At 40.8% G+C, this 14,141-nt stretch overlaps 1 protein-coding gene across 2 annotated transcripts in view; it reads right to left on the reverse strand.

Moving 5' to 3' along the window:
• Window positions 1–14,141, reverse strand: part of LOC111158190 (DEAD-box helicase 42) — a 39,383-nt gene that overhangs the window by 1,617 nt on the left and 23,625 nt on the right. For both annotated transcript variants that reach the window (XM_022520101.1, XM_022520102.1), the window contains 11 exons: window positions 11,958–12,062; window positions 10,002–10,121; window positions 8,960–9,136; window positions 8,245–8,373; window positions 7,317–7,416; window positions 6,674–6,721; window positions 6,063–6,160; window positions 4,945–5,221; window positions 3,611–3,837; window positions 1,993–2,103; window positions 605–706 (listed from right to left, as the gene is read on the reverse strand). In XM_022520101.1, coding sequence (XP_022375809.1) covers window positions 605–706; window positions 1,993–2,103; window positions 3,611–3,837; window positions 4,945–5,221; window positions 6,063–6,160; window positions 6,674–6,721; window positions 7,317–7,416; window positions 8,245–8,373; window positions 8,960–9,136; window positions 10,002–10,121; window positions 11,958–12,062 — 1,494 coding nt within the window. The remainder of the gene's footprint in view (window positions 1–604; window positions 707–1,992; window positions 2,104–3,610; window positions 3,838–4,944; window positions 5,222–6,062; window positions 6,161–6,673; window positions 6,722–7,316; window positions 7,417–8,244; window positions 8,374–8,959; window positions 9,137–10,001; window positions 10,122–11,957; window positions 12,063–14,141) is intronic.

A 14,141-nucleotide genomic window follows, 5' to 3' on the forward strand; every position in this document is an offset into this window, starting at 1 on the left:
AAGAGAGACAACAATAGCTAAGACAGTAGGTTCAAGAAACTTGGATACATGAAGCTTGGAAATGAGAAGATACATAGAAATTCTATGCTCTCCTGGTACTGTAGGCCCCACAACCCTGTTCCTCTATTAATGAGAAAGAATAAATCTAGGGGACCTAGCTGAAACATCAGTCTGAACCCAGATAAAATGCATAAACTAAGGCTCAACCGGTTATCTAGCTAACTAGAGTGTAAGTATAGAGGGGTTCAGCGTTCACAAGAGCTCCAGAATCAAACTTGTCTTAGCTAAAAAAAAAAATGGCAATTACTCTCAACCTGATTACAAGAGCCTTGGAGGTGGGCAACACTGTTGGCAGGGAGGGAACACCAGCCCTGCTACAGTACAACAGTCCCAGGCTCTGGGATAGCTCACGTCCCTGAGCCTCAGACTGCCCAGCCTCTACACCTGCAGCTCCAGGTAGCCTGGCACACGAAGCGGACATTCGCAACTGAAAGCAGTGAGAAGGTCCTAAGTCTAGCAGCAAGCCTACAAGCTCAGCTACCCTCCCAGACCAGACCCCTCATCACTGCGCAAAGCTCTTTTAGCTAACTGCTTAATTTCAGACCTGGAAAGCTGCTTTCATTGCCGTCAGCCGATCTCCCATGGCTCCTGTGGAGGGCTTGTAAGCCTCGTAATTGCTCATCACGTTGTTGTTGTTGCCTCGGTCCTTAAAAAAAAAATTAATTAAAGAAAGAAAGAAAAAGGCACACCCATCAGGACAAAATGAGCAGGAGAGCCCACTGCCAGAACGGGCCTCACATACTGGAAACAGAAGTGGGTGCTGTGATGCGAACAGGGTATTTGTATCAAATGGGAAAAGGTACAGTAATGATTTTTTAAAAATCCTAGGATGCCTGGTGGTTCTAGGTTGGGCATCTGCCTTTCGCTCAGATCACAATCTCATGACCTGCATTGGGCTCCCTACTCAGTGGGGAGCCTGCTTCTCCCTCTCCCTGCCACTTCCCCTGCTTGTACACACTCTTTCTCTGTCAAAGAAGGAAACCAAATTTTTAAAAAATGCTTATCCTTTTTAACCCAGTAATTATGCTTTTAGGAATTAACCCTAACCCTGAAGTCAAATTATGGCCAAAGCCGATCATAAGGTTTTATTTACACACAGAAGCGTGTTTACGTGATTCTGTGAAGCTTCACGCTCAGCATGAAGAGGCCACGAGGCACCAGAGAGCACATGCATATTGCCCGTAACCGGCCCAGGCTCTGAATCCACTCTTAAAAGCCCAAGTCTCAGTTTCAGCACTTACTGGAGTGTAACCTGGGGTGCCTCAGTTTCCTGACCAGCAGACCTGTGCTCCCCAGGGGTTGGCGGATGAGGTTAACACGCATGAGTGCCTGCCAGCAGTAAGTCAACATTAGCTACCACGACCACCTGCGTCACACGCATGCGCATCACCGTTACTGAGCCGGGGAGACGCTGTATCAGAGACCCCAAACTGACAATAATGCTCCAGAAATACAGACTGGCAGTTTGAGTCTTTGGTTTATGAATCAAGGTGTTATGAAACAGGCAGTTAAAAAGCCAGTAAGGGGGCACTTTTGTTACCTGTTTTGTGAGAAAAGCTACCTCTCATCTCCGATGCAATTTCCCACAGAATGTAGGAACTCTTAACTCCAGGAGTTACGAGTTCCCAGCAGCAGACTCTAAGGCCAGTGCTAGTTGGCTTGTTAAGTTTCTGATTCACCAGGTCTGGGGTGGGGCACAAATACGCATTTACTGTTGCTCTAGGACCAAATCTGGGAACTGACGTGAAAAGACTGATTTCCTGAGCATATCTAGTCACCAAGTACACACAGATGCTTCTTTAAGAGAAAGTCCCAACACTCCTCTCTAGGCCACGTTCTGAACTCACTGAGGTAGAGGAGGGCCGTCGTAACACCCTCCAGGACTTGGAGCGGTGCAAAGGGCACAGCTACAGTTTGGCAGTCTGGACTCACCGTGTTCTCTGAGCCTAGGCCAGGCCGCTCCCTGTAGCCGAGACCGCCTCCACCAATGTTCAGCTTTTTGCCTTTTCCTCCTTTAAAGCGGGATTTCCGAAACCAGGCATTCTGCATTGAACACAATTCAAGGTTAGGTCACAGGAGGAAGTGGCAGCCAGGGAAGGAGGACATCATCAGAAACGAAGTGGGAAGGAAGAACGTAGTGGTTCATCTTTAGCCAATGCATTTATGGCAACTGCTCGCAGGAACCACAGATGAGCTTCTTTAGGAAGTGCAGTCTACCAAATTCGTCAGGGGCCAAGGCCCTTATCTGAGGCTTCCGATACTGCTGTTTCTCAGGGCCTTCAGGGAGGGCAGTGAGGAGGTCAGCCTCCGATGCAGAGCACTTACTCGGCCCACTTCTAACTTCCTAGGGGAAAAGGAACTGACTTTCCATTTATTAATCTAGATGTACTACTGGACATACACGTTTGGAGCTTATAAGAGGGTTTAGAAGTGAAAGAAAAAGACCATGTGAAGTGAGGTTCACCAGAACTGGCTCTAGGGCAGATGTCCAGGGCAATTAGCCACAAAACCGAAAGTTTTATGTACCCAAAGCCTGAAGTGTTCCTTGAACCTGATTGCTGCCAGCATATTATGAATCAGATTTATGTTCTTTTCAGAATGCAAACATCAATGGAAGACATAGCCCTTTATCTAACAATCACATGTTACAATCTAAGAGAAATACTTAAGAGGTAGGGCTGGCTTCAGAAAGGCACTGACCAGGGAAGCTGATCACACAGTCTGAGAGCACCGGAAGCCTAAGGCACAAAAAGAGATGTAGGAAAAAGCCAAAGACCAGATATATCCTGTTGGAAAATGTAGTTTATAAAAAAAAAAAAAAAAAAAATGTAGTTTATGACGGGCTTTATGTACCTAGGAAATGGAAGGAAACATCATTTTACTCCTTCCTGCAATGCAGATCCTCTACTCCCAGAAGCCAGTGCATGGGCAGCATACCACACCACAAGTGCAGGACGGGTTGACTATTCTGTGCGCTGACTTATGACTCTAAAAAAGACTTAAGTCTCTACTATCAAAATGTGTATACTGAACCCATTTGTAATTTGGGGACTACATATATTAAGATGACTCAGGATTTACTTCAGTAGAATGCCTAGCTTAGTTTTAGATTGGTAATCAAAGTGGTTAAAGGTCTTAGACCTAAGTCTAGGAGAAACAGTTAAATACATCATATTTTCTTAAGACATCACACATTTTTAACTCCTCAAGATGAAGACTGGAAGTAAGGACAGTAAGGGGAAAACACCCGTCTTTGAGATTAGACTTCCAAGTGTGGTATGGGGCAAGCAGGCAGAAATTTCAGAGACAGATTTTAGCACACAAAAAGGAAATAGCTTTTTTCAAATCAATGTTGCTGAAAGAAGATAGACCAGATGAATTTTAATGTCCTACAATACAGATCTGTAGCCCCTAAGGACTCCCCTACACATGTCTGCAACTTTTCTGTCATATGTCTATGTTAGCTCCTCAGGCTTTTTTGTTGTTGTGTGTGTGTGTGTTTTACTAGTTTTAGAACCTGGAACCATCTTTAGTATACTCTGCCACTCACCTGCATCGCCAGATCGAGGAGTTCCTTGGAAACATGCTGATTGGCTCCTTCCAAGTTCCGGACGAGGTCACCAGCAAAATTGCTGTCCTTGGGGGTCAGTAAGGTATAGGCCACACCTTTCTCACCCGCTCGTCCTGTGCGGCCAATCCTGTGAGTATGAGTATCAATGTCTCGTGCCACGTCGTAGTTAATGACAGTCTTAATTGAAGGAATGTCCAGACCACGGGCTGAAATAAAAACACCCAAATTCTTTTATCCTTTAGCAGAGTCAAAAAATCGAAGTAACCAAAAATGCTGGTCCTTTAAGAACCCACATTCCTTTTATTTAGGCAAAGTGCATGGTGTGGTGAGCTGGTAAGATCCAAGCATTTAAGTTGCCCTTCTAGAGCAAATGTCAACATCGTTGACTCTCTGACGCCAGGCTGTCTAGCTGACGGACACAGGCCTTCTGACATCAGTAGCCCGCCATGGCCTCACTCTTGCACCAGGAATATGTAAAATGATGAAAGCCAGCATCAAATTGGCTTGAAGCTGAGAAATTATTTCCTTTTTGGAGAGAAAATACCAGTTTTTTAAGGGCAACTATTAAAACTGAGAATAAAGCCAGGGTGCCTGGGTGGCTCAGTGGGTTAAAGCCTCTGCCTTCGGCTCAGGTCATGATCCCAGGGTCCTGAGATCGACCCCAACATCAGGCTCTCTGCTTGGCAGGCAGCCTGCCTCCCCACTCACTCTCTCTGCCTGCCTCTCTGCCTGTCAAATAAATAAAATCTTAAAAAAAAAACACACACACACACAAACTGAGAATAAAGCCAAAAATCAACTTCAAAGAACTTTTCGGTCTTGAGTGAAACATGCCCAATTAATGTTAAGACACACTACAAAGCCATGGTCTATGATCTAACCGGCTCCACAATTTTTTCCGAGTATCTTCTAACTGCAGGGATTCTTTCTTCAAAGAGAAACATTAAGTGAACGTGGTACCCAGAGCTCTGGGTTTGGTCACTACAGTCCTAGCTGCTTGTGGGGTGGCCAGCCAGGCCAGTAGAGCACCTCTGCCAGCCTGCTCAGTGCTCTCGCTGTTGTTGTTTTTTTAAGATTTTATTTACTTGTGAGAGAGAGGGAGTACAAGCAGAGGGAGAAGCAGCCTCCCCACTGAGCAAGGAGCCCAAAGCAGGCCTCAGTCCGAGGACTTTGGGATCATGACCTGCACCAAAGGGAGGCGCTAAATGGACTGAGCCCCCGAGGCACCCCCCGTGTTCTAGCTCCTACGCGGCAAGACAGAGCACCCTTACAGCGCAGGGCCATGAGGTCACTGGGGAAAAGTTTTACTCTACCTGCAACATCTGTGGCCACCAGGACTGGGATGTCCTTTTTCTTAAAGTCTGAAATGACCTTGTTTCTTTCACTCTGATCCATGTCCCCATGAAGCAGCCCAAGATTATGACCCTCCTGCTTAAGGTTATTGGCTAGCTCCTCAGCATTGGCTTTTTTAGTAACAAACAGGAGAACACTTCCTGAAGAGGTAAATTCTACCAGACGCCGGGTAAGCCAGTTCCATTTACTAGGCCCAGAATGGAGAATTTCCACAATCTGTGTCACATCTTCATTTGCCTGAAAAGGAAGAAAGAGGACTGTGACATTTGTGCCAAAAGGCACCCGAACAAGGACCAGACATCACTTTCCACCACCCCTCTTCTCCTCAGGCTTTCTTTCAGCAACTCAAGTGCAGCTCGAAACCTACATCCCTTCTCAAGTCACTGTGCTCTACCCAACTATTCATGAGCCCCAATACTTTGTAATACAGTGTTACAAGAAATTCAGATTATTTATTCCTAATAAAATAAATTCCTTTTCTCTCCTTCCCACTCATTGCTCCTAATACAATTCATATACACATAGAAAGCACTCAAAAATGAAAAGCAGATAATGTCATAACACCAGCTAAATGCACAGAACTTTAATAATAAACATGGCAAAGCAACTTCAGGAACTCTCAAGGTACCCAAATTTTCCACACAGGGCATATGGAAAGGTAAATTCCACGAACTCATTTTCACGAGGCCTTTCAAGTCATCCCGGTCCTCCTACAATCACTTTAAATGTCTGTTCTATCCTGTCTTCCAGGCAAAGCCCACTTTCTCTCCCCGCTAAAGGTTTTTAATTTTTATTACGTAAAATTTTAAACATTCCAAAAAAATGAAGTGAATATAATCACCTCCTATGTACCCATCACCCGACTTCAACAATTATCCATATTTTTAAAATCTAGCTGTCTCATCTATGCTCCTAACCTTGTGTTTTTTAAAACAAGTCTGAATTACACTGCCTCATCTATAAATACATAAGCACATAGTGTTGTGTTTTTCCTCACAATAGTGGAAAACTAATTCCATGTCTCCCAAATATGAGAAATAACCTATAATAATCTAGCCTTGCTAATTATTAGGGTTACCTCTCCAATGTCTCCCTGCACCACACGAATAGGGTCGATCAGGATGTCTCTGGCCAGTTTTTCAATCTTTTTCCGAAAAGTTGCACTGAATAAGAGAGCTAAAAGGTGAAGCAAATTCTGTTAAAGGAACAGTGACTTCGTTTTTGAAAACCCACTAAGCCTCCTACTGATACTCAGAATTAATTCAGTTTTATAAAACAAACCCACCTGAACTTTTAAAATTTAGTTTCAAAATCGATTCACTAAGGAAAAAACCATTTTCCTTTTTCCATTTTTATACATTCACGGTTAAGACAGGGACTGTCAACATGGTTCGAAAAGGCTCTGACTTCCAGTCAGCAGCTCTGCACTGTGCTTTAACTCTACGTGCTGATAAACCCACGTAACTTGGGTCATTTAATTCTCAGGCTTGGATTATCATCTACAAAAATGAGTTAGTTATATCTGATGATCTCTAAGGTTCTGTGCCATTCCAACTTTTTATCTCCTCCTCTATGGTTCTCACCAGTACCCACATGATCATTTTTGCTGCCATACTGTGAGTGACTATAAAATACAGAGATGTTTATTCTGAATACAAATGTGACTTAATAAAACTGCTTCATACATACTCTGTCTGTCAGGACGGACATGACTTGCTATGGATCGCACCTGGTACTCTGGAAAAAGTAAAACAGTAAAATTAACATTATAACTCCATATGATGGTTTGGGATGTCTAGGAAAAAGTCATTTTAGTAAAAATATCCATATGAGGAGTTATAACTACTAAAGAAAATGTGAAACTCCTAGGCCCATCATTCAGGACGAAACCCAGAAATCCTTTCCCCTCCACCCAGCTAAGCTGGGCCCAGTAGTTTCCATCAATAAAGATGAGTTATTCAGAATTTCCACAAAGCTGGTTAAGTTGGGAGGACAGGAAAGCAAGGAGCCTAAAATGATATGACATCTACTACCTAAGAACATAGACCCTGACTTCCACAATCAAAGTCATATGAATAAAAACAAAGTATAGAGAAAATATTTTCCCTATACACAAAGGCACTTTCAAAATGTCTGTAACCCCGTCAAGCCTAACATACTTCCTGAGAGAATGCCTAAAAATAGTTAATGGTTTAGCTCTATCTCTATGGTCTAATCCTATACAGGAGTATTTTTAGCATCTCTCATACAGAAAGAAAATGCTAAGTCTAGAAAGACAAGAAAAAACCGAGTATCATGAAGATGCAGACAGAAGAAACTACCAAAGGCATACCAAATCCCATGTCAAACATGCGATCTGCTTCATCAAACACAAGGTAAGAGACTCTTTGAAGATTGGTAGCTTTCTTCTTCACATGATCAATTAGTCGTCCCTATGAGATCCAGAAAATGAATAGGAAGTATAATTAACGGCATTTACAAGAACTTTCTAGAATTGTACTCCTGGCAAAAGTGCTAGGGGCGCCTGGGTGGCTCAGTGGGTTGGGCCTCTGCCTTCGGCTCGGGTCATGATCTCAGGGTCGTGGGATCGAGCCCCGCATCGGGCTCTCTGCTCGGCGGTGAGCCTGCTTCCTCCTCTCTCTGTCTGCCTCTCTGCCTACTTGTGATCTCTCTCTCTCTCTGTCAAATAAATAAATAAAATCTTTAAAAAAAAAAAAAAAACAGTGCTAATACTCCAGCTGTCGAATGTAACAGACACTGGGTCAGACAGACTTGGGACTTTATGCACTACAGAGCTTAAAAGAACAGAAAATTAAGAAAACACAATTGTGGGAACATGGCCAGAACAATTTTGTGGGGCTTTCTAAAATAACCTAATTTAGGACCTTTTTGATAGCTTTTTATTTAGACTATACTCTTTTAGGAACTATGACCAAACTCCAAATTGTACGGTCCAAAGATCATCTTCTTTTTGATTCCTGATGGTCTCAAGTAACCACAGATCCACTTTCTAGGAAAGCAGTAAAAAAGGCTGAAACAGAGGGGAATCTGTAGCTACTAACATATATGTCAGACATTCTTAACAGACTGCTAATCTAGGCACCCAATCAAAATTAAACCAAAGCCACAAGCTGTGATTATCAGAGTATTCTCGACCCTGCTTTACCACATTTTAGGGGCCATTCCATCCAATAACCAACACCTTTCCATACCAAGAATGGCTTCTCATGAGAAGCCACTTGAACCCAAGACATACTTACTGGGGTACACACAACAATCTCTGCCCCCTCCTGAAGGGCCTTGGCCTGCTCCCACATGCTTCCTCCTCCATATACAGCGACTGATCGAAGATTATACGCTTTCCCAAACCGCTTACATTCTGCATGGATCTGCAAAGTTGTTGACATAATGACATGAACAAACCAGGACCCTGACCAATACCCAAAAGGGAGTTCTAAAAAAAAAAAACCCAGAGAATGTGATGTCATAGAAAATCAAAAGCTAGAAAATGCTTTAAAATCACATTTTTATTCATAAAGTAAATGAACAGAGTACCAACAGGCTATCTGCAACCCTGTCTTGATTATTCTTTTTTTTCTTTTAAACTGTTCTTCCTGACCTTGTCATTGCCTTTCTACCCAAGCAAAATGAATTAACCCAGGAGGAAAACACTGGGATCTTAAAATACAAGCAATTCCGAATATTTTTTCTCTTTCAACATTTTTAGGGAAAAATATGTTTGGTCATATGGAAAATACATAGGAACACAGTATTTTCCAAAAGTTTCCTGGTAGCGCAACAATGTGAATGTTCTCCATACTATGGAACTGTATACTTAAAAAATGATTAAAATGATCAATTTTATGCACATTTCACCACATTTTGAAGAAGCTTCCCAGTTAATTCTACCCTCTTGACTGACTAGTCCCTTCCTAGTTCACACACAGAAGGGGGCATTCTACACAAAGCACGCACCTGCTGGCAGAGCTCCCTAGTAGGACACACGATCACTGCGATTGGTCCATCTCCTGGTTCCAATTCCTTCTGGTCCATTATATGAATCAACATGGGCCAGATAAAAGCTGCAGTTTTCCCACTGCCTGTTTTGGCAATACCAATCATATCTCTACCACTTAATGCCACAGGCACACCCTAGAGAAAAAATAAAGTATATCCACTCTAAACTTTCACTTGGAAAGACATACTGAAGGAAATCCTAGGGAAACTATGACATTCATTTCCAATGAAACAAAAATATCCTGATAGGTCATGCACATTGGCTATAAAATAACAAGGAATACCTGGCATTTCCATAAACTGCTTGATTTATAGCAAATAATATTATCATTCTCTACATGTGGGTCAGCCACGGTTTTACAAAATATGAACGACCATTTTGCTTGAGATACAGAAATAAAAAACTGCCATTTATAATGTAAGTGGGTGGCTAAAATCAGAAAAATTTCCACTTGAGAAGGTACAGACTAGCTTACTCATCCACATACAGAAAATTCTCATATTCTGTGTAGGAATGAATAAATCCCATATATAAATGGAAAACAAAAGTTATTACTTCCAGTTATAAATGAGAATTTTCAGGTCACGGCCAAAAGAATCTTAGTCACTGGCAGTGCTTGCCTACACCCAAATCTTTTTCGTTATGTTTATTTAAAAAACTGCTTTCTTCAGGTCATATTTTCAAGATATTTAGCAGATACAAAAGAATATTTCCCAGCCCCTTTAGCAACATCTTAGAATGGTCAGTAATATACTTTCGTTAATTTTTTTTTTTTACTCTATAATTTTTAAATGTTTCAAAAATACTCTTGGATTTCATCTATGTTTTTTCCAAGCAAAATTTGGAGACTAAGCCACAGATGAAATATTTAGATACCTTTTATCTATGCCAATATAATTTTGGACTACATGCTGTTTTACTACTCTGACTTGTTTGTAAAATCAGCATGGTCACTGAGTATCATCCCGCTTTGTTGTTCTTTCATTACGCTTTACTTACCTGGCACTGTATTGGAGTGGGCTGTGTGTACTCAGATTTCCGAATCTGGTGCATAAGTTGTTCATCAAACCCAAAATGAGCAAAACTACTTCCCGGTCTAGGAGGCGCAGCACCAGAGACCTACAAATAAAGACAACTCCCAGGAGTGACTCGTACTTCAAAATGAGCAGCATTGGAAGTTCAACAGTGTTCACCTGCACCTTGTACTTCACTTCAGTATACACAAGGGAAAACAGAAGTCTGTGGTTAAAAGTGCATACTGTTTGAAAAGGTATAACCCAAGTAATAATAGATCTAAAGCCTTACATAAAAAAACTCCATTATAAATATTCCTGAGATAACTGTCATATCATTTAAAATGATTAAGTGCCTAGAAATCTCTTAAATCAGAATTTTCTTATAAGAAATAAAAATATTGCTCAATGAATTGGAAAAAGTCATAAATACTTTTTTTTGGGTCATTTTGCGTTAACTATTAACCAGATGGTAGAAAAAAATAAAATACACTCTTGAAATAAAATGAAAGTGCAAATAACTCCAAACAAGACATGTCTATACCCACTGGTTACTATTTATTGTCTACATTTTCAATTCTGCCTAAAGAGCTAGTGTCCCACTTAATGATGGTCCAGCTACTGTCAAACATTGTTCAAACTATACCCAGGTGAAGAATGGGTTTTCTAACCTCCATGTTGACTCCAACAGTAGTAACTCTGCAATGCTTCTAATACTGATAATGTCTAATCAGGATTTCACTTAAAAGGTTTTAGTGGGGGGGGGCCAGGGGTGTAGGTTACCCGTGGAAAATAGGCATGCATGCATATGCAACACATCCTCTCTCAGAAAACAGGTTCAAACATCACACAGAAATTAGCAAGGCAGACAGAGGCCAGAAAGCTGTCCACCCTAGAGAAGATATTACTGTATTATCTGTGTGTTTCACTTAACTAACATCTAGCAGTACCTGAAACAATGTGGTCAATGTGCAACCCCAAAATTTTTGGCAATTAAAAACTATTATTCTGGGGTACCTGGGTGGCTCAGGCGTTAAGCGTCTGCCATAGGCTCCAGTCATGATCCTGGGGTCCTGGGATCAAGCCCCGCATTGGGCTCCCTGCTCAGTGGGAAGTCTGCTTCTCCCTCTCATTCTCCCCATTTGTGTTACCTCTCTCGCCCTGTCTCTATCAAATAAATAATATAATCTTAAAAAAAAAAAAAACTATTATTCTGAAATCAGTGCATACTTAAGAAGGTGTTAATTTCTTCTAATTTTTTAAAAAAGTGTGCTACATATAATTTGAGATGTCTTAATTTTAAAATATTCTAAGACTTCACATGTTGTTTATATCTATTAATCCTGTCTCTCCTTCCTGATGGGGACTCTTAGCCCCTTCATTTCCAGCCTGCCTAACACAGTTCCTAGCACACAGTACTCACTGCAGAAACAACTCCTGACTAATTTTAAGGTCACAACTGACTTCTTATTCCAACACAAGATACAAAATTGAACGTATGTATGGCATTCACATGTGTTGCATTAAAGAAAAAACAATCCTATCCTAAAAGAGCTGAAGACTAAAACAATAAAAATCAAGACATAGGAGCCTAAAAGGATATAGTTATTACTCTATCAAAGACAGTCCAAGGACCATTAGAAAAGAAGGTTATTTTAGTTTGGATAAGTGATACTACTAACCCTGGACTAACTAATATTAATTTAAGAATATGGCTTAGGAGAGCCTAGTGGCTCAGTTGGTTAAGCATCTGCCTTTAGCTCAGGTCATGATCCCAAGGTCCCCGGATCGAGCCCTGCATCAGGCTCCCTGCTTGGTGGGGAGTCTGCTTCTCCCTTGCCCTCTGCAGCTCCCCCTGTCTGTGCTCCCTCTCTTAAATAAATAGATAAAATCTTAAAAGAAAAAAAAAAAAAAAGAATATTTGGCTTAATGATCGACTTACCCGAAGATTGAGCTTATGACGGAGATCTATTAGCTGCTGAGGGGTGAGGTTGGTTATCTCTTCATGCTCGTTGTAAAAATTTTTTTCAAATGGTGGATAGTCAATCTGCAGGTCCAATTATTCAAAGTTAGTCTAGAATTCAAGAGTCAATCCTGTAAGTTTGATTTTAATGCAAAATAACCTTTTACACATATTATGTAAGTAAAGCCTTAACCAGCAAGAGAGGACAAAGGAATTCACTTATTCATGACACACATCCCAAATGTACAGCCAGTATCTTTACCAATTTCCATTTTCAAAATAAACAACACCCTACTTCTTAAAGAGACTCCTAAAGGACACTGCAGATGTGAACCACCTTGATGTAGACTAAGGAATCTCTATATAGCCAAAGGCCTCAGAAGACATTTTATTATTTTAATCTAAATTCAATTAATTAACATATAGTGTATTATTAGTTTCAGAGGCAGAGTTCAGTGATTCATTTCTTTTTTTTTTTTTTTTTTCAGTGATTCATTTCTTATATAACACCCAGTGCTCATTACATCACAGGCCCTCCTTAATGTCCATCATCCAGTTACCCCACCCCCGCCCTGCCCAGCAACTCTCAGTTTGTTTCCTACGGTTTAAAGTCTCTCAAGGTTTGTCTCCCTTTCTGATTTTGTCTTAGTTTTATTTTAGAGGACAAGTGTTTTAAAGACATTCCATTTAAATTCCATTTAAATATGCTTCTGGAATAAGCTGTTCACCTAGCTCTACCATTTAAAAACATTTCTAATATTTCCTATGAGGAGACCTCTGCCTTTAGAGGGAGTTCTATTCTTTTTAAAAAACATGAAACCCTTGGGGCGCCTGGGTGGCTCAGGGGGTTAAAGCCTCTGCCTTCGGCTCAGGTCATGATCCCAGGATCCTGGGATCGAGCCCCATAGCGGGCTCTCTGCTCGGCAGGGAGCCTGCTTCCCCACCCCCCCTCCCCCCCCGCCTCTCTCTTTGCCTGTCTCTCTGCCTACTTGTGATCTCTGTCTGGTCAAGTAAATAAATAAAATCTTAAAAACAACAACAACAAAAAAAACACACACAAAAAAGAAACTCTTTACTTAACTTTTTAAAAAAATGTATGGCTAAGCATTTCCAATTCCAAAGAGGAAAAAAGTCATTCCTGCTACTCTTTTTACAACTTACTGTACTGAGACTATAAAAATAAGCAAATCACCACTTACTAAATTTGGTTAAATGATTCTCTTTAACCACCTAAGTGGTCTACAATAAAATTCCATTAATTCTAGATATAGCCTAAAATTACCTTTCTGTGGTATTATCAACAAAAAAGTAAGAATGTTTTAAAAAAGTTCTCCTTTAGCACTACAAATAGGCAGAACCTTTTATACTCCCCACCAGGCTGCACTAAGCGACAACAGGATTTTCCTCAGTTCTCCTCTCTTTTTCAGAATGGAAGCTCCCTGAGGGCAGAATTGTCTTCTTTCACAAACTGTACATACAAATGTGTTATTTTTTGTTATATATATGTATGAAATGAATAAAATAACAAATATATGAATAAATACATGAAACGAATGTGAAGAAAGCTACACAGAAGCAGAAAGGCTATCCTTTCCTTACTTCAGGTCTTTCCTGGCAGGCTGCCCGCACTACATGGGTCAACTGTGCGCTACCCCAGCACGATGACGAGGTTTGACAGCTTCGTCAAGTATCTCAAACATCTTATTAGATGATTATTTCAAGTATTTGTGTGTTTTTTCTTATTAGATTTTCATCCTTTATCTTATCATGGATGCTTCCTCCCACATTAGTGTCACATTTTTAGTTTCATTTGCCACATGTAATACCAACGCATTATTTGGTAGCATCTATGCAAAAGGAAACATTTAAAAGTTTGAGTATAACCCATACTCTAGACCAGTAGTTCTCCAAATGTTTTAGTCTCAGGTGCCCTTTACACTTATCAAAAACACAATGAGCTTTTGCTTATGTGGGTTTTATCCGCTGACAGTTACCATATTAAAATTAAAATTGGGAAAATTCTTTAAGATTTATTCATTTAAAAACAGTAACACACCACTATACTATAACATAAAAGATTTACTTTAAAAAAAAGTTATAGGGGCACCTAGGTGGCTTAGTGGGTTAAAGCCTCTGCCTTCTGCTCAGGTCATGATCCCAGGG

The sequence above is a fragment of the Enhydra lutris genome, unplaced genomic scaffold (genome assembly GCF_002288905.1).
Source record: "Enhydra lutris kenyoni isolate GAN:26980312 unplaced genomic scaffold, ASM228890v2 scaffoldscaffold57, whole genome shotgun sequence".
In the NCBI taxonomy this organism is placed as follows: Eukaryota; Metazoa; Chordata; class Mammalia; order Carnivora; family Mustelidae; genus Enhydra; species Enhydra lutris.